Source organism: Microplitis mediator, chromosome 1 (assembly GCF_029852145.1).
Source record: "Microplitis mediator isolate UGA2020A chromosome 1, iyMicMedi2.1, whole genome shotgun sequence".
NCBI classification, from domain to species: Eukaryota; Metazoa; Arthropoda; class Insecta; order Hymenoptera; family Braconidae; genus Microplitis; species Microplitis mediator.
This window is the reverse complement of record NC_079969.1, coordinates 23,358,848-23,385,956: the sequence shown is the minus strand read 5'-3', so window position 1 is coordinate 23,385,956 and position 27,109 is coordinate 23,358,848. Positions and strand designations below refer to the sequence as shown.

The window sequence follows — 27,109 nt, the reverse complement described above, 5'->3', positions numbered from 1 at the left end:
TGGTAAAAAAATTTTTGCCTAAAAAATTTGACATTCAAAATTATAATGCTGACATGAAGATTTTACTGAAATTTATTTTTCAAATTTTGCTTAACTGCTAATTGATATCGATTGTAAATAATTTTCTAAAAAAATCTATGTCTCGACGAAATTGCAACTGCACGGAGAGAAATATCAAGTAAATATGCCTATGCAGCATAGTAATAATTGCATTACTCTATGATTTGTATAAGCAGTCATATAAGAGCGGCGTTACACAGAGTGATGTAATTTTTACTATGCTGCATAGGCATATTTACTTGATATTTCTCTCCGTGTATGTTGCCTTTTTTTCAATCAATGGTTTAATTTTCTTTTAATTAATTATCAAAATTTGAATAGGGGAGAGTGGGATCAATTGAACCAAAAATACTTTAACATTTTTTTTTTAGATGAATGAAAGCAAAATGATAACTTTTTTTTTACGAAATTATACTTTATTATATAGACTATCATTTCTCATAAGCACATAACTTAACAAATTATGAAAATTTTTAATGAACATGAAATTGTACAACTGCATCAAATGGTTCAATCGTCCCCTTTGCGGGGGCAATTGAACCACTAGTCGGGGACAATTGAACCAGGGAAATAGAACCACAAACGAATGACTTTAATGAATAATTTACTATTCATTACAGTTTAAAACTGAAATTACAATACTTCTAATAATATTGATTATTTTATATGACATTATATGTTAAAACAATCGCTTTTATAACTTCTGTCAATATAATTATTTTTTTTCTTGGTTAGTTTAGCTTTTTTTCACATTCAGTCAAGATGCGCGCGCATGTCTGATGCTCACAGTGTGATTTGTGTGGTTCAACCGTCCCCGAGAGTACTGGTTCAATTGACCCCATATGATTTTATGGAAATAATTAGTTTAAAAAAAAATATTCAAGAATTATTTTACTAGATGTAAAGTTCGAAATTTATGACTAATATATGAAAGAAGGTATTGCAAAAAAAATTTTAAGATTACATTTGAAAATTAAAAACTTATTAAACAATTTGTCAAGAGCTGAAAAAAAAGTTCAGATACCTAAAAACACAAAAACTTGAATTTTTTAAAATTAAATCATCATGTTGGTTCCAAATTTTGGTCAGACTAAGGTTTAGTGTATTAAAATATAATTCCAAGAGGACGACTAATTTTTCTATTTTTTACGATTTTTTAAGCTTACTGGTTCAATTGCCCCTTGGTTCAATTGACCCCACTCTCCCCTACGGTTATTACAATTAAAAGTCATTGAATATTTTTAAAAAGTCAGGGAAGGGGGGGGGGTTGTGCGCAAATGCCGTTGAGCAGCAAGTTATTGAGCTTAGTTTTATTTTACAAATTTTGGTTCGAAAAAATTTCGGCAGTGAAAGGTCTCAGAAAAAATTCTCAAGGAGGGTCTACGGTAATTTTTGTCCAATTTGCGCTCAAACAAATCCTCCAAACTGAAAAATTAAGAACGAGGTTCGATGCATTGCCCAATAATCTAGCCATCTCCGTTTTCATTTTTGAAAAATATTTATATGTTTAAGAGAAAAACCTGGTCAAAGTTTCCATTTACTGCGCAAGTGCAACAAGGACAGTACCGTTTGCCGACTTCAGTGTGACAGAGAAAAAAGTTCAGACCCCTCTTAATATTTTTTAAAAATCATGTTTGAGTGCGTGTATGTGAATATTTAATTTTTAACAAATCAACCGATTTATATGATTTCTGCGGGAAATAAAAGGTCAACCTCCAATCTTTTAAAAATCCTTTTGATTACTGCAACAATTATCTGAATCAGTTGATTCGTTGGAAAGATGGAAGAGACTACATAATAATTTTTTTTTTTTTGTATCTGGAACTTGTAAACTTTCGGTCTGAATGGTTTCAAAATTAACTTAGATCTGTTTTGATGAATCTTTACTAAACCGCGAAAATAATCTAAATCGATTAGTGTCTTTGAAATATATCGAAGCTAAAAAATTACAACTTTTCACTCAATTCTGATATTTTATCTTTACTTTTATGATTTTAAAATAAAAATATTTTTCCAATGATATCACAAAATAAATAAATTGTTAAATTTTTTATTTAATTAAAAAGTTCGTAAGTAATTGATTGAATCAATACTACGGAAATTAATTAAGAACTTACATTTACACTTATTAGTAAGTTTTTTAATTAGTTAATGTATTTATTTGTTTATTTATAAAAAAAGAAATATTTTATAAATTAAAGATGTTATTGACACAGTTTTAATCAGTGGTATGTCAGCTTTTTTATCCTGAATTTACTTTTTTTCGGTAGAAATGTTTGTCTAGCTGGAGGCTAGATACTCGAGAAACGAGTTGGGTACCAGTTTCAGGATACCTTGTCTTCCCAATAAAATTTAACTCACTCTCTTTCTCGTCCTCGTCCTTTCTATACTATCTCTGCTTCACAAGGTCGTTTACTAATTGCGGTGCATCACTTGGATAAAGATTATTTCTCATGTTAGTACGAGTATTTAGTGCATGTAAGATATAAATATGTTAACTATTATTTCAAAATCATTGTTACTGTGGATTTTTTTCATTTTTTCATTATTCTGTTTCATTCGTAAGTTATATAAGTTATTTATTATTATTCAAATATATATTTTTCTGATTTTATTGTCATAATTTTTCCATTACTATTTTATTAAAGTTTGATCATTGAAGTGAAGAAATTTAAATGTTCAAATTTTCATTCGTATTACGAATATTTAAAAGAATATTAAAATTTGGTGATTATTGTTGATATATTTTGTGATACTATTAAATATTAGGGACAATTTAGTTGTTAATATTATAAATAAGTGATTTGGAAGTATTAATATTATTTAGAGTACAGTAGACTCTGGTTATAAGTCACATCGGACGCTCTACTCACTCTCACGTCAATTTCATTTTTTCCTGTAAGTAAGAGTATAGACAGAAACATCGCTTATAACCAGTGGACTTTATATGAAAATTTTACTAGTCAAAAAAAAAAAATTACTTGTGTAAAAAAAATATTTCTGTTGTAAATCGATGAAAATTAATGCACTATTATTTTCGTGACTTAGTTGGAGTATAATAATATACAGTAGGACCTCGTTATAAGACTATTAGTTTCTCTCTCAAACTATCGCGATACCTGGTTTATAAAGAAGACAGAATGATAATCTTATAACGAGGTCCGACTGTAGTAAAAAGAAGTAGATTAGCAAATTCCGAGCTGAACTACATTTTTTCGATTAAGAAAATAATTTTTCATGATATCTGATAATTTTTGCACTGAACATATATAAGATTGAAAATTTCCAATAGTATAATATCTTGTAAGAAGAAAATATAATATTTCTAAAAGTTATTTCTCGCAGTGTATTTTTATAATCATGAGTGCGGCTCGTTAGCCTTGAACTTCAAAGACTTTTAATTGGATTAAAATATATTTATGTCTGTATTAAATATATACATGTATACATACATTCATTTAATTAAGAATGATTTCATTATACTTTCAAAATATTTTTTCAAACTTCATAATACACGTAAAGTTAGAAATTATTTACTTTAATTTAGTTTAATTAATCGAATAAAATTTTTTCATTTGTTACGTCACTATATTTTCAACATAAGAATTGACGTCATCAAAATACACGTTCAAAAAATTTGATGGTAATTGCGAAGTATTATAGAAAAAAAAAAACCATAAACATCTTTCAGCGGGAAATTGAAATATTTGAATTTTCTATTCAAATATTTAGGAAACTTAAAATACCGCCATACGAAAAAAATATATATCCGGATATATCCGGGCAAATCTGGAATATATCGCATATATGCAACATATATATATGTTATATACTTATATATATGTCTCATATACGCAGATTTGCCCGGATATATATTTTTTTTGTATGAGCGAATTAATTAATCTATAAAATGATCTGTACCGCACATATTTAAGTCAATACTTTTCCAACCATAGCACATTTAATCACAGTAACTAATTTTATTATCAAATATGACGGGCATAATTTTCTTAATTTTTCCAACAGTGTATATATACTTTCCCTGATTAAACAACTGAATTCGATCGAATTAGACAGAATTAAATTTTTAATTCTATTTAATTCAGACAAAATTTGTTAATTCGGTACCTAACTTGAAAATGAATGCTTTTTAATTCGGCAGGAAAACCAGAATTTGTCCAAATTAAAACGAATTTAAATAATTCTATTCGGTTTAATTCTGATTACTTCGAAAATAATTCTCCAATTTCTGGTTCTGAATCCGAATTGAGCTGAATTAAAACGAATTTGAAATTTTTAAATCGGTTTTAATCTGTTTAATTCAAATTCGAATTTACCCTGGTTAAAAAAGAGAATTAAAAAGGATTAAAAAGAATTAATTTTTCAATATTTTTAATCCTTTTTAATACTGCCAATCCTATCTTAAATGGCCACGTTACATGGCTGAATCCTTTTTAATTCTCTTTTTTAACCAGGGTTTCAATTAAGTTGAATTCTGTTTTGCAGAATTTGACAGAATATAACAGAATTAAAATTTTGAATTCGGTCGAATTCAGATGTTTAATCAGGGTTATGTTCTTTAATAATTTTTTCGTCTCGATATATTTTTTCTTCATCTAGTTTTGTTTCGTATTCACTTATCTAAATAATTATCTCAATTTAATTAATTTTCCAGAGTGCAATGACACCGTAAAAAATAAACGTCAAGTTAGTTTTTTATTTGGAAATCCTTTAAGTCAATTAGGAGGTTCTCAAAGGCCCTTGGTTCAAATTGAAGCATTTAATCAAAAACCGATCAATAAAGAACCACCTGAGAAGTACCATGACTATACGGTAAATAATAAAAATCCTGTACCGCAGCAAATACCTATTAGACGTGAAGAAGTTTCAAATATTGACTTCAATAATAATAATAACAACAACAATTTTAATCGAATGCCGATCAATAAAAAACAACCAGACACTCAAAATGACTATACAGCAACAGAACCTCGACCTCAAGAAATATTTAATAATCGTGAAGATGTGACAGGCTATGACGTAAATAAAAATTATAATAAAAATCAGTATGTAAATTCTCAAGTGCCATTGTCACCATCGTCCATTTTACCTCAACCAGCAAATATAAACGCGAATAATGAATTTGTAAATCGACCAGTGCCTCCTCAAAATGTCTTCCAAGACCATCGAGAAGGACCAACGTCTCAGTTGTCAGGAAACGAGGGTTACTATGGTAATGGCGGTAAGGTGGGAAACCAGGCATCGGGTCAACCCCAATCAGAAAATAATTATAATGGAAATGGTAACAGTGACAATGGACAAAGGCTTGAGACATCAACACGTAATTCAATTGAAATTCATACGAACATTAATCTAATTTTGCCGGGTATTTCTTTGGGCAATAAAAATACTGATAATCAAAGCAATCAACAAACAAACATGTATTCTAATGATAACAGAAAAATTAATAGTAATAATAATGATAATAACAAAAATATAAATTATGCTCAAGAAAATAGCAATAATGGTAAATATAAACCGCCATTACCAATTCAAAATACCGGGAATAATAATTCGGATGGTAAAAAACCGCATGAACAAATAGATAGTTATGTAAATTATCAAACTACTGGTAGCAATACCTTACAATCGAATAAAAATAAAGGAAAACAACCGAGTATAAGTCCAAGTAATTCTCATAACAGCGGAAGTGGAAGACCACAAAGTGATCGGAACAATGCAATGCCGAATAAGGAATATTTGGGTATAAATATATCATCCAGTACGCGGGCGTATGAAAGTGAAGGAGAAGAAGATCCAAGCGAAAAAGAGTTATCAACTAAAAACCATCGGTATGGGTGATAAATTTAGAGAATGTCTATTTCAAAAATAAAAATTCAGTTTTCATTTTTAGTCAATAAAATTTAAAATTTTTTAAAAGTAAGAAAATTATTGTAAGTCCAATTTTTGAAAATAAAGTTTTCGTGAGATGTTATTTTGAGACTAGAAAGCTTTTCTGAGTATTCTTAGGGTAGTGCCTGAGTGTGTGTGTAATTTTTCATAAATTTCGGATAATTACTGATTTAGATCGATTTTGCGGCAATCGATAGGAATTTTTGGCTACCAAATTTGATATGCACTTCTGAAAAAAATAATCGGTAGCCTCTACCGATTGACGATCGGTAGCCTCTACTGATTGGCGATCGGTAGCTGCTACCAATTAATTTTCGGTAACAGCTACTGATTTTTTCGGTAGCAGTTACCAATTTTTTTTTCGGTAGCTGTTACCGATTATTTCGGTAGACGCTACCGATCGCCATTCGTGGCTGCTACCAATTATTTTTTTCAGGCTGTGTTCAAAATCAATCATTCAAGTAAATTGTGAGTTCTTTAAAAAAACAATTTTTTTTTTTTTTGTTTAATATTTCGGAAACCATTCGATCGACTCAAAAATCTAATCAGCATTAAAATAACTTGCTGTCCTGAAAATCAAAGCTAAAAAATACTGACGTCTTCCGAGCTCGGGAGCTAGAAAATATATCAATAGTTATGTTTTCGAGCTCTGCGAGTTGAAAGTTTCAGAGCTGGCCCACAGTAAATGATTGTTTTGAATAAGAAGAAATTGATTGAATTAAAAAACTGTTGATGCAAATAGACATTTTCTCAATCAGTCGATAGTAGGGTTAATTGAAAGTAAATGTATTTATCGAATTTGTTGTTTAATCTTGATCAGAACAACAGTTAATCCGTCTCGAAGTGGTTGTAGACTTCCCGAACAGCCACAAGGTGGTAATTACGAACTCGGAGGATGCGAGTACTCCTGCAAGAAAGTTCCTGGAGACTGGGTACCCAGAAACAGTATTCTCACTTATACATGCCAGGAGGGCTACGTGAGGAATGGTAGTGCAGTGTCCGTTTGCCTCAACGACTCATGGTACATGCCCCTCTCATGCTTGAGTAAGTATGTACTTGGCAAACGAAGATGTCATTGAAATAACTTCTCTCTCAGTCTTGGTAATTCAACCAAGTGGATCCTATGTACGGGTCATTTTCCTGCTCTGTTGCTTTGTGTTATAGAATCCTGTACAGCTCTCAAGAGTTCTAGTGTGGATGTCACGTGTAAGATTCATGGTACTACAGTGTCTTGCGATCAACCACTCGAACCCGGAACAAAAGCAATGCTCAAGTGTAAACCATCTTATAAAATACCACTGACCGATGATCCTGTTTATAGGGAGATAACTTGCCTTGAAAATGGCAATTGGGATCGTCATCTTTTCAGATGCCTTCCTAGTTCGTTTATTTACTTCTATCACTTTTTGTAAACAGGGTTGTGAAAATTTTCCGTGCATTTTTACGCAGTTTTTGATTGATAAATCTTTTTCTTTTCTTTTTTGCCTTTAAAAGGCAGTAAGTAGGTCAATTTGACCAAAAGTGAGTCAAAAATCGATGAAAAAGACGTTTGATTTTGACTTACCTTTGGCTTTTTCGACCTACTTAGTGTTCATTTACGCAAAAAAAGTCAAATTTAAGTTGTTTTGTTGATCCGGGTGAACAATAACTGAAGAAATCAACTGTTTTTTATTTTAAATACAGCCTGGGTCAAAAAAATAACTAAAATTTGAGTCAACGAAGCCAAAGTCAAGTCAAATTTGACTTAAATGGATCCTAAGTAGATCAAATTAGCCAAAAACAAGTCAAAATCAAATGTATTTTTCATGCATTTTTGACATACTTTTGGCTACATTGCCAAATCCAAGTCAAATCTGACTTTTTGACTTAGATGGACACTAAGTAGGTCAATTTGACCAACAGTAAGTCAAAAATCGATGAAAAAGACGTCTGATTTTGACTTACTTTTAGCTTATTCGACCTACTTAGTGTTCATTTACGTAAAAAAAGTCCAATTTAAGTTGTTTTTTTGATCCGGGTGAACAATAACTGAAGAAATCAATTATTTTTTATTTTAAAAACAGCCCGGGTCAAAAAAATAACTTAAATTTGAGCCAACGAAGCCAAAGTTAAGTCAAATTTGACTTTTTTGACTTAAATGGATACTAAGTAGGTCTAGTTAGCCAAAAATAAGTCAAAATCAAACGTGTTTTTCATCCATTTTTGACTTACTGTTAGTCATATTGACCTACTTACTGCCCATTTAAGTAATAAAAGTCAAATTTAAGTTATTTTTTTGATCCCGGAAATCAATCGCTAAATAATTTGCTGATTATGATTAATAATCAATTCAAAAATAAGTAAACTCATCATTTACAACCCTGTGATCATAAATAAAAATTGAAATATAATATTTTAACAAATAAATTATGACTTTCTTTTCATCAGAATGTGGAACGACAATTTCTCACGGTAGTACACTCATCGTAAGTGGATTTACAGCTAAACTGGGAGTATTTCCTTGGCATACTGGAATATATGAAAAAAAGTCAAAGAAAATTTATGAACAAATTTGTGCGGGTACGCTGATAAGCAGCAATCTAGTTGTTTCCGGTAAATATTGATGTATGGGGGTGTTTATATTATTTATTAAATAATATTTTTGATATTAAAATTAATATAATTCAGACAAGCTGTAACTACTAATACTTTTCATGTAAATTATAAACTTTGAATTATGCAGCGGCACATTGTTTCTACGATGAAAGCATAAATGAAGTTAAAAATGCCTCGAGATATTTCGTAGCTGCAGGAAAGCACTACAGAAATTGGAATGTTCACGAGGACTACGCTCAAACGTCCAAGGCTGAGTGGATACGTCTTGGTAGTAGATACATGGGAGCAAGAGGTAATTTTGCTCATGACATTGCCCTACTCAAGTTACTAAGTCCACTTGAATTGACTAGTCTTGTACGTCCTGTTTGTATTGACTGGGATAACGTCAAAGAAAGAGAACATCTAAAGCCCGGAAAATACGGAAAAGTAAATTATGATTTATACTATTTCAGTTTTAATTACCCGGGTCGAAAAATTTCATCGGTTTTAAATAAAATGAAAATTTAAGTTATTTCTATTCAATTTTACTTTTTATTTTTATTTAATTAACATGGGAAATTTAATCGAGTATTTAGACTATTTTCAGACTTGTTTTCAATAATTTTTAGTCTAGTTTTAGTCGCCTGTAGATCAAAATCAGACATTTTTCTCAAATTATTTTGCCTTCTTTTGTTTTCATTCAGACCGAAATTAGACTTTTTCTGCGTATTAATTTTTTTCAGTCTGTTTTTGATTGTCTTTAGATCAAAAACAGCTCAAAATTTTTATAAAAGATCGAAACCAGATCAACTACTTCAAATACAGACCAATTAGTCCAAATGCAGTTTAGTTAAGCAGTAAAATCAGATCTTATTTTTCGACCCGGGTACTCTTAAATATATGCACTAAAAAATTTTCGGAGTGAACGTGGGTTATTTTCTATTTATTTGATCCCTTCCCCCATACGAAAAAAATATATATGCGGATATATCCGGGCAAATCTGGAATATGTCGCATATATGCAACATATATATAAATATATGTCTCATATATGCAGATTTGCCCGGATGTATCCGGATATATATTTTTTTCGTATGGGGCCGAAGTGAAATTTACTCCAGAAAGGGGTTTATTTTAATATCAAAACTCCGGAGAGTGAATATGGATTAAAAAAAAATCCACGTCACTCCGGAATCACTTCACTAAAAAAAAAAAAATCCCTATTCACTCCTTATGCGGAGTGATTTTTTTTAAAACCCCGGAGTTTCGAATGACGGAGTAAATTTGAATTAAAATAAAATCCGAATTCAGTCCCAATTTTTTACAGTGTATATATTATTTAAAATATTTAACTTATATATTTTTTGACATATGTACAGGCAGTTGGATGGGGAAAAACAGCAAATGGTACGCCAAGTGAAGAGCTTCAAGAAATAAATATACCTTTTATACCATTCGATCAATGTTTGTCGGAAGTTCCAACAGACTTTCAAGGATATATTACCCCAGATAAATTCTGTGCTGGTTATCTCAATGGTTAGTTTATTTATAATAAGGGAGAGCGGGCACGATGGGGAACATGGGGCACACGGGGTCCGAGAAATTTTTAATCACTGGTTAGTAGTGAAGACGAAGCACCAAGCAAATGATTTTTTTTTGTTTAAAAATCCTCATTAGCTACAGTTTCTACGAAGAATTAGGCCCTTGGTCAGCAGCAAATTCAAAATTTCGCATAAAAAATTTTTTTTCGAGTTCATTATCGAAATTATTTTATTGAGAATCGAAAAATATGATTTTGAGATGAAATTGGTCGAGAAAAATTTTTTTTTTTACTCACAAATTGACTGCTGATCAACTTTCCTATTCTACAAACTGTAACTAAATGTTTCTAAGCAAAAAATAATTTTTTTAATGCCAAAAGTGAAAATTCCAAAAAATTCTAAAATTTCATTAGTTACTGAGTGAACTAAAAAATCCAAAATTTTGAAAACAGACTTTACTATAAAATCACAAAATTTTTGACATTTCGTGTCCGACTTTCTACATACACTACAAATAAAATTTTGACTTTTTTCCACAGGAAGTAATTTATTTAAAGTGTATTTTAATATTATTATTTTTAGGATCTAGTCTCTGCGAAGGTGATAGTGGCGGTGGTTTATGTTTTGAAAGTGATGGACTCTGGTATCTACGTGGAATCGTAAGCGTCAGTCCTGTCAGGGATTACTCTTGCGATTACAATTCCTACACAGGCTTTACATCGTTGAGTCACTTTAGCGATTGGATTCGCACGGCTTTTCTCGAGTCGTAAATGTGTGTTCACATATTGTTTTTTCGTTAGAAAAAAAACAAAATAAAAATAAATTAATTTTTCTAGAGCAAATGGAGCCATAGCTAAATTATATAATTTATAAAAAGATTCAATGATGCGGATTTTAATACTAATTTATTTATGGAATCATTTGAGATCAAAAACGATTAATTAATTAATTAATCAACAGAATAAAATTGAATCAGAGAATATATTTATCTAAATAAGCGACAAATTTATTCCATTTAAATGACAAATTTATCGAAATTAGATTATCTGAATGAGTAAAATGTATACGTATGATATTTCCATCTGTAGACATTATTTATACACCATAATATTTCCATTGTGCGTAGATGGGGTTGTTTTTATTATTACCATTAAAATTATTATTATTTTAGTTATTTTGTTATAACGATGAAAATAAATCGAATCGAAACAAACGGATGCAATTCCTGTGGCTCGCCTGTGGGATTATCTTCGGTACTATCGATGGACGAACGCTGGCAGCATGGGGCTTTGTTTTACGAGCTTACATTGTCTCTACGGTAAATTGCATAATAAATTGGTTTTACTACCACGACATCGATCGTTCATCACACGCAGGCAGCTTGTCAAATCCACGCTGCAGTACAGTTACAGAGCACAATTTTTTTTTTTTAATTTTATTTAGTTTTTTTTTCTTTCGTTCTATTTTGGAGATTATCTTCAGAATGATGAAAATCGTATAAAAAAATCATAACCATCGATTATATTGGCCAATTGACGTCAATCCATATCATGTTGGTTACTTTGCCCTCTTTTTTTTTTTTTAATTCCAATTATTTGAAGTATCATAGGTTTTTTTTTTAATATATTCACGCAATATTGCAAAAATAAAGTGACGTTTAAAGCGTAGGGACAAAAAAAAATTTATTGTCATTTAGTAAAACTGAAGCGTTTAGTTTTTTTAAAATACAGTAAAATATCACTATGTTTTTTTTTTTTAAGTATATTTTGGAGCTTTTAATCAAATTGATCAGTTTTTGTAATTTACCATTTTTGAATTGGCGGAGGTTTTTGGTAGATATTAAAAAAAGCTTAGATAACAGTTTCAAGCTCGATCAATTTCGTGAATATGATAAATTCCATTTTCCATACAGAAAAAAAATTTCTTGGTGAGGGAAATTTTTACCCATCCCAAAAAATTTTCGAATTTTAAATTGAAGACAAATTTTTTTTGGGGCGAGAAGAAATTTTGTTGCGTCAAGAAATTTTTTCTCTTCTTAAGAAAATTTTTCTATTCAAAGAATAAGGCAAAAAATTTGTTGCACTAAAATATTCTTTTTTTCTGTGCACTGATTGGTACAGCAATTTTTAAAAATTCAATGGAACACTATTGCATTTCTATTTTGAATGATTTGGATCGAGGGTAATTTTGATAATATATATATACACGTAAAAAAATTTACTGTTGCTGCAACAGGATTAATACTGTTGTTCCGACTTAATAGTAAAATATAGTTACACGGTAAAACATGTTGTGTCATTGCGTAAAAAAACTTAGTGTTACAAATTTGTGTTAAATATTTAACACTTTTTTGGGTTGATTTAACAGAATAAATCTTAAATGTACACATAAAAGTGTTAAATATTCAACACAAAAATTTTTAACACTAAGTTTTTTTACGCAGTAACACAACATTTATAACTGTGTAATTATATTTTACTATTAAGTCGCAACAACAGTATTAATCCTGTTGCAGCAACAGTAAATTTTTTTCGTGTACCCAGTGACTTCTATGTTATGTAAATGTAAGATTCAAATAACATCACCGCTATATCACCAACGTAAGATGTACGTCACATTAACATCACGTTTACGTTCATTTTGTTACGTATATGAGTGTGAAATTGTGCGTCACATGTGACTTACATGTTACTTACGTTTTACGTAACCTACTATTTTTGGTTCTATATATTTGACGTCTCCGTTATATTGCCGTGTTCACTGGGATAGAGATACGGTAACACTATTTCTTAGATTTCCTTACAGAAATATTGTTATGAAACATTGATAAATTTTTACCAATAAGTCATATTTACCCAGAAAAAAAAAAATTCTCGACTGAAGATAAATATTCTTGATTCAAAAAATTTGTTTGAAAACTTGAATTTTCTCGGACAAAGTAGAAATCTCCTCTGATCGAAACAAATTCTCTTGGCTCAAATATATTTTTTTTCTGTGTACATGAGAATATATATCGAATTGAAAAAACATCTTTATTCATAATAAAGAGTTTGTTATCACCATTTTATATAAAATTAACGTTAAAAATCAATATAGTGAACTAACGGATTCGATAGAGATAAAAAGAGGAATAAGTTGCATTTTCAGCGAACTCGTCAGTAACTGCGGCACTATACTAGTTGACACACCCGGGTGAATATTTTTCTTTAGGCGTTTTAATTAGTCCGGTCATTAATTAAACAGGGTCTCTCTCCTTCAGGCAGCTTCAGCTCGTTGTTCGCTGCTTTGCTACACTTGAGGAATTTTAATTTTGCCAGAGTGTAAATACGAGAGCGCCAATTTATTTTACCACGGGGAGTATTTTCGCGGGGTTTCGTCGGTCATTCATTTTCGTTACGATTTACGATGCTACGCTAGGAAAATTTAACATCGAAAAAACTTGATATTTCCCTATGCTACGTGAGCATAAAAGTAACATTAAAATTTATATTGTAATATTGTGTGTATATACAGTGAAATGTTAGAAAATATTGAACTTAATAATATAGAAATAAGAATGAATAGTTTTGCTGTATAAAAAGTAAAAAAGTAACGTGTCGACTAGTTGAAGTAGATGGAAGTGTTGAAATTCAATTCTTTAAATTCATTTTCTTGACAATCTCCGGTTCTTCCGTGTGAGTGAGTTTCTCTTGGTTTAAAATCAGAAAGTACAAAGAATGAAGACGATGAGAAAATTACATAAGGAAGAATGAACAAGAGAAGAAAAGTCGGTTATTGTAAGCTGGACTTCCTTCTCCGCACGATTTGCTTTAGTTTCTTAGGTTTTGCATCAGTTTCTCTCGAAAATTCATTCCGCGAGGGCTGTTAGGAAATGAGCTACTTTGTTTTTTATCCGTTTTACAAATTTCTTTTTTTTATTATTCTTTTCGATTGAGATTTTTACTTCCGACACGTACGGACACTTCTTTCTGTAAAACCCCGACTGCGTGAAGTGACGTTCATTGAATATATTATTATTATTAATGTATAGAAAAATTTAATTTTCAATTTAAATCGAATTTTATAAGACTTTAAATTCAACTTCATCACTTGTTTTACTAAATATATTAAATATATGTGTATGTACTGAAACACGTATATATTTTTCATTATATTATACTTTTTCTTCTCCATCATATTAAATTAAATTCAAATGTACACGAATTATATTTTTTATTAAAGTGAAAACTCCATTCACTCCACATAGTATTCGAAAAAATTTCCAACATAAAAATCAGAAGAGGGTACAAAGCGAAACTAAAAGGTGAATTGTATTGCGCGTTGAGTATAAAAGATATATGCGGGGTCGAGGCAAATGAAAGGAACAAAAGAAAAATTGTTAATTTTCAGGTTAAACTAAAATAAGCGGATGAAGTTTTTTTTGTATCCTCATTATATTCATTATTATCCGCTTTTACTATTTTTATGAAATATAATTTTACGTGTATTGTGTCAAAATAACTTAGTTAATATTAATTAATGCACATGGACAATAATATGACTGAATTATCTTTTTGGAAGCATTCCGTTCAATTTATTCGGACTTCATTGGACTTTCATGACATTATATATACACATAAACATTAATAATATATACGCTCATAAATATTTATTATTTTTCTGCATAAAAATTTCGAGTAATTATTTAAGTTAAATCTAGTTGTTATGGGTTTTATTATCCAGATTAATTAACGGTTATAATCTTATTTGGAAAACAATATCATTATTTTTAGTTATTTATGTTATGTCGCGTCACTAATTCCAAAAGGACTTATATTTTTATAACTTAATTTAGAGCAGAAAATTTGAAAGCCTAGAGGACTTATGGCTCAAATTATGTGCCCTTTTGGCTTTCAAAATTTTGTTTTTTTCAATTTTTAGCTATGAAATGAATCTACAAGACGATTAGCAATGAAAAAAAACATACCCCGGGTCAAAATATCTAGCCTCATCGAACCTAAGTAAGCTTCACTCCAGCCTAACTGAGTAAAAAAAGCATTTTGAGCCTTAAACGATTTTCAAAAAGCATCAATGAGCCTCAAATGGTGAACACTGATCAAGGAGCTGTTACGTCCTGGAGTCGTGTCGGCTTGTGAGTTGCCGGCGCGAATTGTTTGAATTGGACGTGACTGTAGATCTTCGGATACGGGGTAGTTCTCGAAAGCTCGAAATAACTTGGTCGTGATTTAAAGAATAAATATGTTTGATTTATTCATATAAAATAGAATATTATAGAATAGAATAGTCGAAGAATTTGGATGAATATACACTTGAGCTTACAATTATTATGTGACAAATAACTTCGTGTCAAAAGAATAATATAATTTAATTAAACCGGGAGTTTACTTGCGTGTTATAAACCGCACTACTATAATTTCTGATTGATGTGAGAGTGTGCGAGTGTGTGAGCTCGGTGATGCATTGGGCATCGGCTTTTTATATCTTTACATGAGCCAACACCCTAGAGAAAAGTGGGATAAGGTTTTAGGGCCTTATTCCCAAAAAGAGGGAGTTCGTTATCATCGTTCGACGCGGATGCTGTTGCGTCAGCAGTCGGACGATGTTTTTCAATGTTTTCACTTTTTCGTGGAAAAACTAATTTCACTTTTTATATTCTTTTAACAGTCATTATTTGTCGTACAATTATTCTTATCTATTTTTATTCATTAACATTCTTTTAGAGAAATTGTCGATGATGAATAAATATTATAATGCATTAAAAATATCTTATCTATTTGACTATTTTTAAGTGAATACTTATTAATATTTATTATAAAGAAAATATATTATTATTCTATTATTTAAATATATCGATTTGGCGGGTCTCAGGTCGGTCTATTATATAAGATTTAAAAATTGGCAGAGCCATCTGATGAGCAGGCTGGGACGTAACAGAGCCTCAAATAAGACTAATCGAATTTAAATTACATAGTCGAGTAGTAGGCTCATTTGAGGCTCATCGAGGCTTCTTGAGGATCTTTGAGCATCATTTGAGGCTCATTGAGGCTTTTTGAACATCATTCGAGGCTCAAAATGCTTTCTTTACTCAGTGAGGCTTACTTGGGTTTGATGAGGCTAGATTGAGGCCAGATATTTTGAACCAGGACGTCCTTTTGATTTTAGAAAATTCCCTAAAGCAAAAATGGCGTATAAAAATATGTCCTTTTGGAATTAATAACAGGATATCTTATTTGAAAAATCTTCAATCAATTATAGGAGCAACCCCCATAATATACAGAAACGATCTCTATGGATGTGTATCCAATTCCGTGCATCATGAAAAAAATTCCTATAATTAGGGCGAACGTCCCCATAATCATGGGAACGTTTCTCTTAATGTATAGAAATGATTAATCACTCACATGTGTATAGAAATTATTCTTATACTAATGAGGAAATTATTCTCATACGCATGTTACGGTGGAGTAAAAAATTTTTTTCCTCGTCTTAGGGTGAATTTTATAGCGGATACCCAAAAAAATAATTTAGATCTACAAAGATCTAGAGGAAAACCGGGAAATAATTTAAGTAAAAAAACTCGAAATTTCGAATTCGATGGAAATTTGAAAGATTCAAAAAAAATTTTCAAAAGTTGTAGATCTAAAGATTTTCAAGGTCTGAATAAGTTTTAATAGAATGTCTGATCAAAATAGATCTAAATTTAAAAAAATCCGATCGTAAAATAAAAGAAATGTTTAAAAAATAAAAAATAATAAGCGAGTGAGGTGTGCACTTTTGAATTTTCCAATTTTGTTTTTCGTGTAACTTATATAAGATTCAAATGTTAACAAATAATAATATACGAAAGAATAATTAAATATACGCAAGTTAAGAATTTCAATAGGATTAAATGAAAAAAAAAAAATTTTAATGCAGAACAGATTGAAAATTGATTTCAATGGCAATAACTCAACAGATTGAAATTCAATAGCATATTTGAAAAATATTATTTAGACATTTTTTGTAGTCACGATTCATAGTTCAAGATAGGTAGTTGAAATGAACAGGTCAAGCTATTTCAATAGTACACGATGGATAAAAGAACATATATATATATATATACGCATGCAGAGGACAAAGGGTTCGATTCACGGGCAAAACCACGTACTACATGTCACTCAATTTTTATGCAGTGCGGTTTTTTATGTATGACTGACGACTATATGAGTGATGGCGTCGCGACTTCAGGGTAAAAGTTTGAATGTAGACTACTACTATATGAGCTATACAAAATGTGGATGAGAATTGAGGAACTCTTTGACGAGGTGCGCGTACTTCCGGTACCGACGACTATAAAATCGAAACGGCCCGGCATTGACACGCAAATAGAATGCGAAATGCCAATTACCTAGCGGTGTACTTTATTGAATTTTAACTCTGTCGATGTTTCACTTCTTTTTTTTTTGAGCCATCGCTTGGAAATGGCCGAGGTAGACCACCGAGTGTATACATGGAGTGACGAGAGAGAGTAAGTGTAAAAATACGAGCAAAACAAAGAGAAGAAACGAGTTTTCCGAATGGATAGCTCGTATAGAGGTCGTGTTTTGATTTCTTTTTTTTTTTTTTTTAAATGAATCGCGCCCTCGGATGGTCAACACTAACTAACAAGACACATCGACCTGTTGTGATTTGTTACTCGCATGTTCCTTGCATGCAAACGTTTTAACAAGACTATTTTTATTTGTTTCTTTTATGTTTGACACTTTTATTTCGAGGGTTAAAAAACAAATGTTAATAAAAAATTATGAGTTGGATGTTGAGTAAACGAGTGAATTTCAGTCGAGCATAATATTTTTTTATCTCATATTAATTTTGATTAAAGTGATGAGTAGAGCTAGGGAAGATTGAAGTTGAAAAAGTGTATGACAAAAAATTAGGTGGTACGAATGGTATGAAAAAATATAAATGATAAAGTAATACAGAGAAAGAAAATGTATAAGAAATAAAAAATTACATTGTAATGAAAAGGTAGTACCATGATGTTATTTCCAGCAACTTGTGGTTACGAAGTTAAACGAGAAAAAGAGTGGAAAAGTGAGGGTGAAAACAATGGAGTGTAAAAGGGAATAGGTATAAATCAGATTCTTCAGAGACAAAAACACTAAAAGAGAAAAAGTTTTGTGAGGCTGTATCCAGTTCCAATTACAAATACAAAAGCGTTGAAAATCCATCCACTATTTTATTTTATATTTTTTTTAATTTGATTTTGCTTGAGCTTTTTTTTTATTATTTCATTTGTCTGATTCTATGTTGACAAATTATTGTCATATGACAAAAGAGCACTTTTGTCTTTCGTCTTTCCAATCTTATATATATATATATATATAAAGTGGACAAAGCACTAAATCACAAAATATGTATATAGTTGATAAAAAAAAACAATGAGAATAGAGTAATCAAGAAGAAGAAGAAGAGAATAGTACTGATGGTTTTAACCCTCAATATATATCCTAAACTGTAAAAAAAACTGACGTAAGCTCTCGCTGTTCCTGTGTCGAATTTAATCTCGAAAATAGTGATAAAGTAACACCGGTAATGGTGTCAAAATTTTTCCCGGTTTTCAACGGTGTGACGAAAAGTATTTTGTTTTTCCAGTATAAGAAATCGATTTGTATTTGAGACGTAAAAAAATATTTTTTTGCACTTCAAAAATTAATGATACGACAGATTTACCAACTTATGGAGAAATCCAGTCCACGATCAGGGTAGAGATACAATTATTGGCCACTTTTGGATATTTCAAAAATTCAAATAATATAATTTACAAAGGAACACGGTAATAAATATTTTGCGGATATCACTATGCCAGTATGGGCGTGAACGCCATACTGTATGGTATCGAAGATTTTTATAGGTTATAAAATTGTATGCATAGATGATTCGACCATTGCGGGAATAGTAACATTGGCGATAGTTGTCGCGGACGCCGCAATGCCAGTTTGGCCGTCAGGCCCACACTGCGTTGCCGTATCCACATTGCTTCTGACCAATAAACCTAGTCTAACGACATCTATATAGTTTTGGTGGTAATACGATTAGCGTTGTGCTCTCGGCATTGTGTCTCAGGGCCATGATGTTTCGCCGTGCCTGCTATGCATACGTGTGAGCAATACAATAGCTTCAGTACTATACAGTATAGTAAATAACGCCATACTTCTGGGACGCGTTACAACACTGTCTTGGAATACTTCACATACTATTTTAGTATCTGTCTTGAGACTATACCAGCATGGTGTTGAACGCCTGCGTGCATTTTTTACCGTGAAGTTTTTTTTTATACTCTTTCATTGGTTAAATAAAAGTATTAAATGTCCAAAAATGAAGCAGTGGCCACAAGTGGTACTTTTACCCTACATGTTAATGTTATTGTAGAAAAGATGGGAAACCGATTTTTATGACTCAAGTCACTTTGTAAGCTAAATTAGAGAGAAAAATGAAATTATCATCTTTAAATCAGTTAATACCTTATGAAAAACATCAGAATTTTGATAAAAAGAATTATAAAATTGTTGATAAATGATGAAAAATTTATGCAATTTGTTCAGTGTATTTAATTTTAACACCGCTTTAGTGTTAAAATTCACCACCGAAAATTTTAACACCTACACCGTTTGGACTTACCCCGATTTTTTTTACTGTTTACTTGTACATCTTTACAATTAATATTAGTTTGATATAAAATTTAACATTTGAGAGAATAGTTTTCAGTTATTCTTGGGTGTGAAAGTATTAAATAGATTAATATTTAAATTCGAGACAAGTTTATTGCATAATGCAAGTGTTATATGTGTCCAGAGATGCATACATAATCACTGAATTTTCACGGTTCAGAGAGTTAAGTCGACCGGACTTGGTCTACAAATTAAATTGACTAACGGTTAATGCAATTTTAGTTATTTGCATTAAAGAAGGTTAGTATTTTGATAATGCATTAACGCATATACTTAAATATACAAGCATTTTATCTGGAAGAAAATGTTCAAAGTAAAAATAAAAATTCTAACGAAAAAAAAGGAATACTCAATATTGAGGGTTTAATGCAATGCCATTAAGTTTTATGTTTGACGAAAAAAGCAAGATGTTTTCTAGCCATTACAATAACGATTGTACTTCTTGGTGAATTTTTGTTCTCGGTTAAACGTAGTTCATTTATGTTGTTTTGCATTAGTTTCGAAAATGTTACCGAGGCTTTATGGTGTAGTGAGTTTCGAAGTACCCACAACTTTCGTCTCCAAGCAGAGACGAGAACCACTCGGCCATGCACTTAGGTTCTAGGTATGCGCTTACTTACTCTTGCCGAGCTAGTGTCTGTGGTTCGGCCGACACTAAAATTACTGGGTAATGGAAACCTAGAAGAGAAACTGTAGAGTCTGTTCTGGAGAGTTAAGACTAATAGACGTAGACTGACCACTGGGCAAAAGATCTGAGAACTCGAAATTGTGGGTTTGAATTTTGTGAAAAGCTGCTCTCTAATCTTATGGAGATTTTACTAATCAATGATTACGAAGCATTTAATTCCATTAAATTCATTATTTCGAAATTGTCAATTTAACCAATAAAAATGAAACCCTAATTGCTCAATAGACCAGAATCTTGGTAAGTAATTTTAAAATTACTATGATTTTTTGAAATCTTAACTGTATAACTTCCGTTTTCTACAGTTTTTACACTTTCCATATTTGAATTTCACAGTTTTTAGGTTATATTGCAAGTAATTCGAGCCCCTATTTTCTTGGGTCAATATTTCACTATATTTTTAGGAAATCACTCTACACTTTTTCGAACTATTTCTCTCCTGGTCATTTCTTTTTCTTGTTTTTTATATTTAATAGCTGTCTTTCCTCATCTTTTTTCCATACTTGTTTGCAATCGCGGAGCGTGTTAGTGGGCAAGATTGCAGACAGGTGGCAGTAGGGAACGAACCTCAAAGGGCAATTAATATATCAACTTGTGAAAAATAATTCATTTGCTCACTGGGGGATTCGAACCTAAGCTTGGCCAATACTTAAGTTCGAGGACAAGAGTGTTGTGAGTTTATATATATAGTGGATTACTTATCAAATAACACACTATATATATAGGGGAAGGGGGGCAAAACAGGGTACCCCCAAAATTTTATAAAAAAAAAATTTTATATTTTACATGGTTTTTAAACATTCCAAAATCACTTCTGTTAATATAATTAAGCGTTACTTTGAATTTTTTTGGTAAACTTTTTCAAAAATCAATTGTCAGTTAAAAAATATTAATGACGTTTGTTTTATGATAAAAACTATTTAAAATTTCTTTTCTTCTTTTGTGTCCAATAAGCATGTAAAATATAATTTTTCTCCATGTAAATCACTTACAAAAAAATTCAACTTAATCAAATTCGTTTAAAATCCAGAAATATTTTTTTTTTTTTTACCTTTTTTAGGGGGTACCCCACTTTGCCCGCAGAAATAAAAATTTTTTTTTTCAACGGTAACTGAAAATTTCTTCTATTTACTTTGAATATCATTAAAAAAAAAAAGATTTAGTGCATTTGAGTCCTCGAAAACTTGGTATTTCCTTAAGTACCCCTTTTTGCCCCTCCCTCCCCTACATAAATGACTTTGTGGTTGATAATGATATAAATTTGATTATTATAAAATAGCAACAAATACACTAGTAATAATTGAATCTTTTTTATGCTATAGCTGTAGGTGCTAAACTTGTAGTTGTTTATTAGTAATTAATAAGAACACTTGAAGCGTTGGTTCTCTATTTGATTATGATAAAAGTGTTAAAATGTAACTAATGAAGTATTTATGTAAATAAAATGAATTATTTTACTTTTGATTTGTTTTTTTTTTCAGATTTAAAATAAGTATAATATTTAAATAATAACTGAGGGTATTAAAATATTTTATTCAATTTTGTAGCATTATTGTAATATATTTATTCGTAGCTGAAGAGATGGTCCTTTGAAAAGTCTTTTTTCCTTTGAAATTCTGTCGTTCTGTACCGACGTAATCCACTATCTGTGCATACGCACATTCTTGATGATCGGATTTTCTATTCAGTTTTCTCATCGGCTCGGAAAGACGGCTGATGCTCCAGCAGCCATAAATTCACCCATGAATACCTATCAGCACTTTCAAAGTATGGTAAGATGTTACCGCGGAAAAAGAAAAGTTTATGAGAAACCTGAGGCTTCGATGGGATAGAATAAATCATACTTCATTCAACACTAACCAAGTTAACACACTAATGTGAGCCTGCAGGCCAACTATTTTACTTCCTGTCGATTGTGTGGAAGTATTTATTATTATTTATGTAAATTCGTAATACTTTACGGAAGCTCTATAAATCTTCTTTGTTTGTCTAGCTCGCGTGCAAAAAAAATACAAATACAAACAATGATTTAATCCTGGATTTAAAAAAACCTGGATTGAAAAACGGGCTCTGAAACTTCTCAAATATTTTTATATTAATATTTATTTGACGGTTCATGCCGTCGGAAGTATTTTTAGGTAATTATTATTTAACGTTAAAAATAATTTCTTACGTCATAGATGAAGAGAAAATTATGGTGACTATTCCAAGTGCGGTTAAGAAATATCAACCCATTATGTTACACGGTAAGAAATATTTTGCGGATATCACTATGCCAGTATGGGCATGAACGCCATACTGTATGGTATCGAAGATTTTTATAGGTTGTAAAGTTGTATGCATAGATGATTCGACCATTGAATAGTAACATTGGCAATAGTTGTTGCGGACGCCGCAATGTCAGTATGGCCGTCAGGCCCATACTGCGTTGCCGTATCCACAATGCTTCTGGCCGATAAACCTGATCTAACGACATCTATATAGTTTCGGTGGTAATACGATAGTATACATTGAATGACACGACAGAAATTATGGCGGGAAAAACCAGTAGCATTGTGCCCTCGGCATTGTAGTATGGGTCTCAGGGCCATGCTGTTTCGCCGTGCCTGCTATGCATACGTGTGAGCAAAACAATAGCTCCAGTACTATACAGTACAGTAAATAACGCCATACCTCTGGGACTCGTTACAATACTGTCTTGGAATATTTTACACACTATTTCAGTATCTGTCTTGAGACCATACCAGCAGAATTTCTGGGAAAAGTTGCCATAACTATGGAAATAATTATGGCAATAGTTTCTATACCGTACGGTAATTAAATGATGGTATTGATTATCATACTCATGGGAATAGTTTCCATAGTCACAAAGTAATAAATCCTATATCCACATTGGACAGTAACTAGGTGCGATGGGAATAAATTCTATGCATTATGGTAATCACTTCTATAATATACGTCAAATATTACCAACATATAATGGCAATTGTTTCTATACTGTTATGGTAATCATTTCCATACTATTATGGCGATGGTAATAATTAGTATAATATGAGGAATTTCTAAATGTTATGGTAATTGTTACCATCATATATGGTAATGGTTACCATAATGACATAGGAATTATTACCATAATTTAATAGGAACTATTCCGATATTGTATAGGAATAAAAACCCATATAGATAGAAATTCCCATAATATATTGTAATTGTTATAAATATTTTGCCGTGTAGTTTTCTTGTTGGGTTTAATGTGTACAGTTCAAAGTAACTTCTGAATTATAACCCCCTCCAGGATCCCATATTACTGAAATTAACTTTGATTGTTAAATTTTAATTGGTTGATTCATAATTACACCAGACATTATGTCATGAACATCGTGTACTAGATGAGATCTCATTCACAGAATATGCTCACGGACATATTATATTTCGAAGTGACCATAATTCTGCACTTGATTGTTATATTTGATAGGTAATCGTGCTTGCGCAAAGTATATAGAGCAGCAGAATTTCATTGAGGGAAAAGATTATTGTAATCAAAATGTTATAATTTATTGATTTAAGTTTCAAAATTTAAGCTGTGTTTAAATCAAATAATCATTTAAGGAATCATAGAAATTTAAATACCGTTTTTCTATGCGGTTATTCGAACTTTAATAATCTATTAAGGATTTTGAGCGATTTCTATAAACCGTTTTTTACACTGAATTGGCAATCTAAATTTCAATGGCTTAGGTAAAAAAAATATCAAAACTTTGTTGAATATGCTGAGAAATTTCATAACTGCGTTCATTAGATATTAAACAGTTTTTCTACCTTTCGATATAATACCAGAGGTTTCACTAATGAAGATACCGAATAGCTTTAAACGAACGCAAATAGAACAAAATTGTTCTGAATTCCATGATAATGATCAATTAAATTTATCTTACTAAAATACTATACAGGACTTCATCTATTTTTTGAATAAAATAATAAATTTCCTTTATTAGAAATGAAGTAAAATATTGTTTCAGTTTTTAATTTTTAATTATGGTAATTCCCACATAAATTGCATGTTTTATTGGATTTGGAACAATCTTTTAAATTATCATGACAATCTATCAACTGTTCTTGTACATGAACACTTTGTGTTGCTGTTGGAAATATTTGTTGAACTGAAATGTCTTCTTGACTTGTCTGTACGCATTCATCTGCACAAACTAAAATTACAATTGAAGTATTACTTATATTTTTGAGGTTAAAATATTTTAAACGGTAACTAAGTCTATTACGTGGTTCTTTGGTGGCACTTGTGAGCTGCGTTAGTGACACTGATGTTTGGCACTGCTTACTAAAATAAATTATCTCATGATAAAAATATTGTAGAATAAAAAAAGACTTTTGAGATTTAAGTATATTTATATTTACCTTTCTCCTACATCGAAATCATTTTCTATTTTCTTTTTATTTTTACTGTAAATCATTATCATTAATAAACAATAACTATTTATGATATAAGTTTGAGAAGTGACAAATTACGGCATGAGTCAGTTTCAGAATAAGCCGATAGGCTGCGCTGGTTCACGAGAAATCACGTGAGGAAATAAGCGCCTGAGCAGAACAGGGGTAGTAAAATTCTTACGAGGTCTTTTGTGACGCAATGCAGCTAGAGGCAAATTTTGGAAAAGACTTATTACCGGATTTATCACTTTTTAGACTTATGAAATGCGATATTCAAAAGTTCGGTTAAAGATTCTTAGCTCAGTTTATAGAAAAGCGTAGAATCAGTTTTTCTCAAGTAAAATGAGCTATGATTCTAGAATAAAAAAAAAAATTAAATTGGCAGCACTTCCAGACTACCCTGCTAAAGAATCCGATAGATTCTTATAGCTGTATGTATAAGGCCCTACACTTAACTATAGAACTTCTCATAAAACCCATTCATTCTTATAAAATCTCTATCTGAATTTATGAGAAACTATTGGATTCTATGAGATTTTCTAAACAGGGTAATGAACTCGTCTTTTCCTTTTCTAGTAAACCGTAACTAAGAACGTTTAAACAAGAAAAAATTTTTTGTCTCAAAAGTTGCGTCTCATTTTTCAGGTTCTTGAGTCATACCTTTGGATGATGTAAGATGCAGCTTCTTGTAGCATTTGTATTCTTCTACAAAAAATATTCAAAAATATTTTACAACTATTCTAAGTTATTAAATTTTTATTTTCATTTAACTTACTGTCTTTTTTTAATAATTTCATTTTTATTCTTTTCTCGAAGCCGATGAAATTTTCTGTAATCAACATAAGCTTGTTATGCACTCTTTCACTTAAGTGAGGTTAAAAAAAAAAAAGTCATAATAATAATATTAATTATAAGAGACAGCGAAAACGTGTGACGTTTTTACACTCAAGATATGTTCAAAAGAATAGCTAGATAAAATGTTGCACTTCCTACTATGATATGATTTATCTAGCCCCGGAAAATCCGTAACAGGACATGCTTCGTTCGGCAATACGGAAACGATGAAATAAAAAAGCTCTTACTCTTGTACGGTTTCCTTTTTCGAATGAATCATTTTGTAATTTATTGTGCTGCAATCAGTTTTTATTTCTCCACAACATTTGAAATTTACTTCTGACATTAATTAACTTGTGTAATTTATTTATCGACATTTTTATATTTTATTAAATTTAACCAAAAAATCAAACTAAGAATTTTATTTGTGACAGTTGAATTACGAAAACATAAGACATCTTTATAGATCGTTATATACCAATACGCTAAAAGCTCGTAACTTACATTAGAAAAATTTAAATGGAGCTAAAATTTCTCGAAAAATATATCAGCTAAGATTGAATAAATGAAATGAACTCAAATGCATTAAAAGAATATTTATAATTGAATTTAATGTACGGGGTGACAGTTCCAGTGGATGAACATCGTTTTATTTTTACCGACATCAAAAAAATATTTCATTGCTGCCTGATTCCTGTACAGAGTCGTCGAGCTTCGAAATTTTCCAATATAATTGGATTAGCGAGAGTTTGCGTTTCGGATATTTCCGGTTTTTACCCCCACCATCTAAATTTAATACCTAAGACATTGCGCCTTGATGGTGGGGGTAAAAAACCGAAGCGCAAACTCTCGTTAATCCAACTATAGGCCCGTGTATGGTAAATCATTGGCAGCCGTCTTTTTGCTTATAAAAACGGCGCACATTTAACCGCCGTTCGTTGGCCAACCATCAGATCGAGTGCTCTTGATACCAAGCTTTGGCCGATGATTGATTGCCACGATTGGCCAATGCTTGGCGTACCGTTATCATCCGATATTTAGCCGATGCTTGAAAATTGGCAGCCATTGCCGACCCAGTAATGGGCCGATTCTTTTTTTTGTATGGGTTGACTACTTTCAGAACTTACTCTAATTTTGTTGACTCGTTTTTTACTAAAAAATTGAGATATACCCGCGTTTATTTACTGGACCTGTCACCCCAATTTTCGAATACATCCTAAAAAAGTTGCGATAAAAATTGAATTTTATAAAAAAAATGATTTTCCTAATTTTCGGGGCGCGTTTATTAAAAAATATTTAAAGCAGTGAGTTGATTAAAAGAAAATAAAATTCTCTTCAGAAAATAT

At 31.0% G+C, this 27,109-nt stretch overlaps 2 protein-coding genes across 3 annotated transcripts; one reads left to right on the top strand and one right to left on the bottom strand.

Annotated features, from left to right (window-relative positions):
* The first annotated feature begins 2,445 nt into the window (after positions 1-2,445).
* Positions 2,446-11,238, top strand: LOC130674956 (uncharacterized). Of its 2 annotated transcripts, XM_057480417.1 has the most exons (9): positions 2,446-2,621; positions 4,736-5,912; positions 6,794-7,017; positions 7,138-7,353; positions 8,401-8,565; positions 8,696-8,994; positions 9,927-10,083; positions 10,671-10,860; positions 10,925-11,238. In XM_057480417.1, the coding sequence occupies exons 1-8, from the start codon at positions 2,552-2,554 to the stop codon at positions 10,856-10,858; spliced, it is 2,496 nt and encodes an 831-aa protein (XP_057336400.1). In that variant the 5' UTR covers positions 2,446-2,551; the 3' UTR covers positions 10,859-10,860; positions 10,925-11,238. The 2 variants fall into 2 exon arrangements, with proteins under 2 accessions (XP_057336400.1, XP_057336390.1); XM_057480407.1 differs by having other exon boundaries at positions 10,671-11,238.
* Positions 11,239-24,296: 13,058 nt separating this feature from the next.
* Positions 24,297-26,432, bottom strand: LOC130670130 (uncharacterized). The gene is made up of 6 exons (XM_057473345.1): positions 26,012-26,432; positions 25,705-25,758; positions 25,590-25,634; positions 24,897-24,941; positions 24,761-24,819; positions 24,297-24,688 (listed from the first exon to the last, which is right to left on the bottom strand). Exons 1-6 carry the CDS (start codon positions 26,107-26,109, stop codon positions 24,513-24,515), a joined length of 477 nt encoding a protein of 158 aa, XP_057329328.1. The 5' UTR covers positions 26,110-26,432; the 3' UTR covers positions 24,297-24,512.
* Between the last annotated feature and the right edge of the window lie 677 nt (positions 26,433-27,109).

Coding starts and splice junctions, on each gene's coding strand:
- LOC130674956 (XM_057480417.1), top strand. CDS start 2,552: ATGTTAACTATTATTTCAAAATCATTGTTACTGTGGATTTTTTTCATT. Junction 7,354..8,400: donor TCTTTTCAGATGCCTTCCTA/GTTCGTTTATTT, acceptor TCTTTTCATCAG/AATGTGGAACGACAATTTCT. Junction 10,084..10,670: donor CTGTGCTGGTTATCTCAATG/GTTAGTTTATTT, acceptor TATTATTTTTAG/GATCTAGTCTCTGCGAAGGT.
- LOC130670130 (XM_057473345.1), bottom strand. CDS start 26,109: ATGTCAGAAGTAAATTTCAAATGTTGTGGAGAAATAAAAACTGATTGC. Junction 24,942..25,589: donor GCATCTTACATCATCCAAAG/GTATGACTCAAG, acceptor AATGATTTACAG/TAAAAATAAAAAGAAAATAG. Junction 24,820..24,896: donor GATTTCGATGTAGGAGAAAG/GTAAATATAAAT, acceptor AATTTATTTTAG/TAAGCAGTGCCAAACATCAG.